Below are 1,757 nucleotides of genomic sequence, written 5' to 3' on the forward strand. Positions count from 1 at the left end.
TTTCGTGAATGGATGTTTCATTAGTTGATTAGCATGGCGGAAGGAGTAGGATGATATTTATCCAAAATCCACTATATAGCTGACAAAATAACTTTCATGTCAATGGTGCGGCTCACGTAATCGCGAGCTATTCTGATTTTCCCGTCCGTTGCACGTGCACATTTACGATTGAAGCTCTGTCAATTATATCCATTTGACCCAAACTACTGTATCTGTTTTTTTCGTTTTATCTTTCTGAACTGTTATCATTATGTTCGGGTCATTTATCAAGATTGTGGTTCAATGAATGCACACACAGATAGATATGTGGGACAAATTTTTTGTTAAGCTTATTTTTTGTGAATTTTACCCTTTGGTAGTGAAATTTTGTAGTATTGGAAATGGGGAAAATGGTTGAAATTTTACACGAAACAGAATTGCAAAAATGATAATACAAATTTTAAATCAACAAAAGACAAACATTTCAGAAAATTATTATCACTCACTTTCTATATCTGCTGCTGCAGTAGTGCAATTACAAAGTGGGAGTACGGCATAGTTGGGCGATCAAAATATAACTGTGATCTGGTCGATATAACTGTTGAACAATTTTTATCTCAATCATCTTTAAAAGCAATCAATTTTACCTTCGGCAATATTATTATTACAATATATGCTTTATCGAAATTTATGCCAATAATTTACCTATAATTTACAATAAGCATTTTTTTAGTTGACTTTATTCTGCTAAAGTAAATATTAAAATTGTTTATTTAACATGCAACACTAACGGACTATGTATGTAAGTGGACAAGTAGATGTTGATGAAATATGAATATTGATTGGATTTTTAGTGATTCTTAGTCCCGCCCCGTCATCGGTTTTTATGGACGAAGATACTCAAGACAGTGGTTTTGGAGAAGGTCAAACAACAACTAAAGTATCAAATTATGAAATATAATTTACCAAATAATAATAAATGAATATTATCTTTTTCATAGGGTCCGTCACAATTTAATTTACCAGCTGTTTCATCACAATCGAATACATTACATGTACGGTTTAGGTCTCGCTCTTACGATGCCAAAGTATGGATAAATATGAATAATTTTTGTAAAATTTAATTGAAAATTTCTACAGGCAAACACGGACGAAGGCTTCGATGATGATTTTGTCAAAGAGCAAGAAGCACCAGCCGATTTGAAATGTCACTTCAAAAGCCTACTCAGCGGTTCGTTGCAATCGGAAGGTGATGAAAACATTTTTCCCAATGAAAATTCTTTCCGCATTGGCCAAGTATTGAAATGCTTTAAACAGAAAAAAAATTAATTATTTTTGAATAATTTTTCTAATGTTCTACATTGGATTCAGCGAAAGTTGTTCAAAATTGCCGAAGAAAACGACACGCCATTTTCTATACGACAACGCAAACGTGTTGCATTTCGAGAACTTTCAAATGAAAATGTCACTAATCAAACTCCTCAGCTTAAACGTAGAAAAAGCTTGTTGGATATTTCTCCAAATCAAAAAAGAGTATTTTATTTTAATTTTCATCCTAATGTAATAGGTAATATTGTAAAAAAAAACATTACTTTTCTTCAGCATCCATTTGCTCGTTGCTTTTCCGAAGCAGACGTTGGTTCCGCTTTTCAAGAAGGTTTGTTTTGTACTTTTTCTTTTCTTTTCTATTCAAATTTTAATTGTTGAAACATTCTTTTATTTTATTTTAGGATGTGATAATCGAAATTTCATTGGCGACTATTCTACAGTGAGTATCT

At 32.0% G+C, this 1,757-nt stretch overlaps 1 protein-coding gene across 1 annotated transcript; it reads left to right on the forward strand.

Annotated features, from left to right (window-relative positions):
* Positions 1-424: 424 nt before the first annotated feature.
* Tsp_13015a (M-phase inducer phosphatase 2 (Dual specificityphosphatase Cdc25B)) lies at positions 425-1,747 on the forward strand (the record flags this gene model as incomplete). The annotated part of the gene is made up of 8 exons (XM_003370070.1): positions 425-527; positions 713-731; positions 844-919; positions 981-1,067; positions 1,120-1,275; positions 1,351-1,512; positions 1,582-1,636; positions 1,710-1,747. Coding segments are annotated over exons 1-8 (696 nt in total), but the record flags the coding sequence as incomplete, so codon positions are not given.
* Positions 1,748-1,757: the final 10 nt, after the last annotated feature.

This window comes from Trichinella spiralis, assembly GCF_000181795.1.
Source record: "Trichinella spiralis strain ISS 195 chromosome Unknown Scfld1223, whole genome shotgun sequence".
Taxonomy (NCBI): Eukaryota; Metazoa; Nematoda; class Enoplea; order Trichinellida; family Trichinellidae; genus Trichinella; species Trichinella spiralis.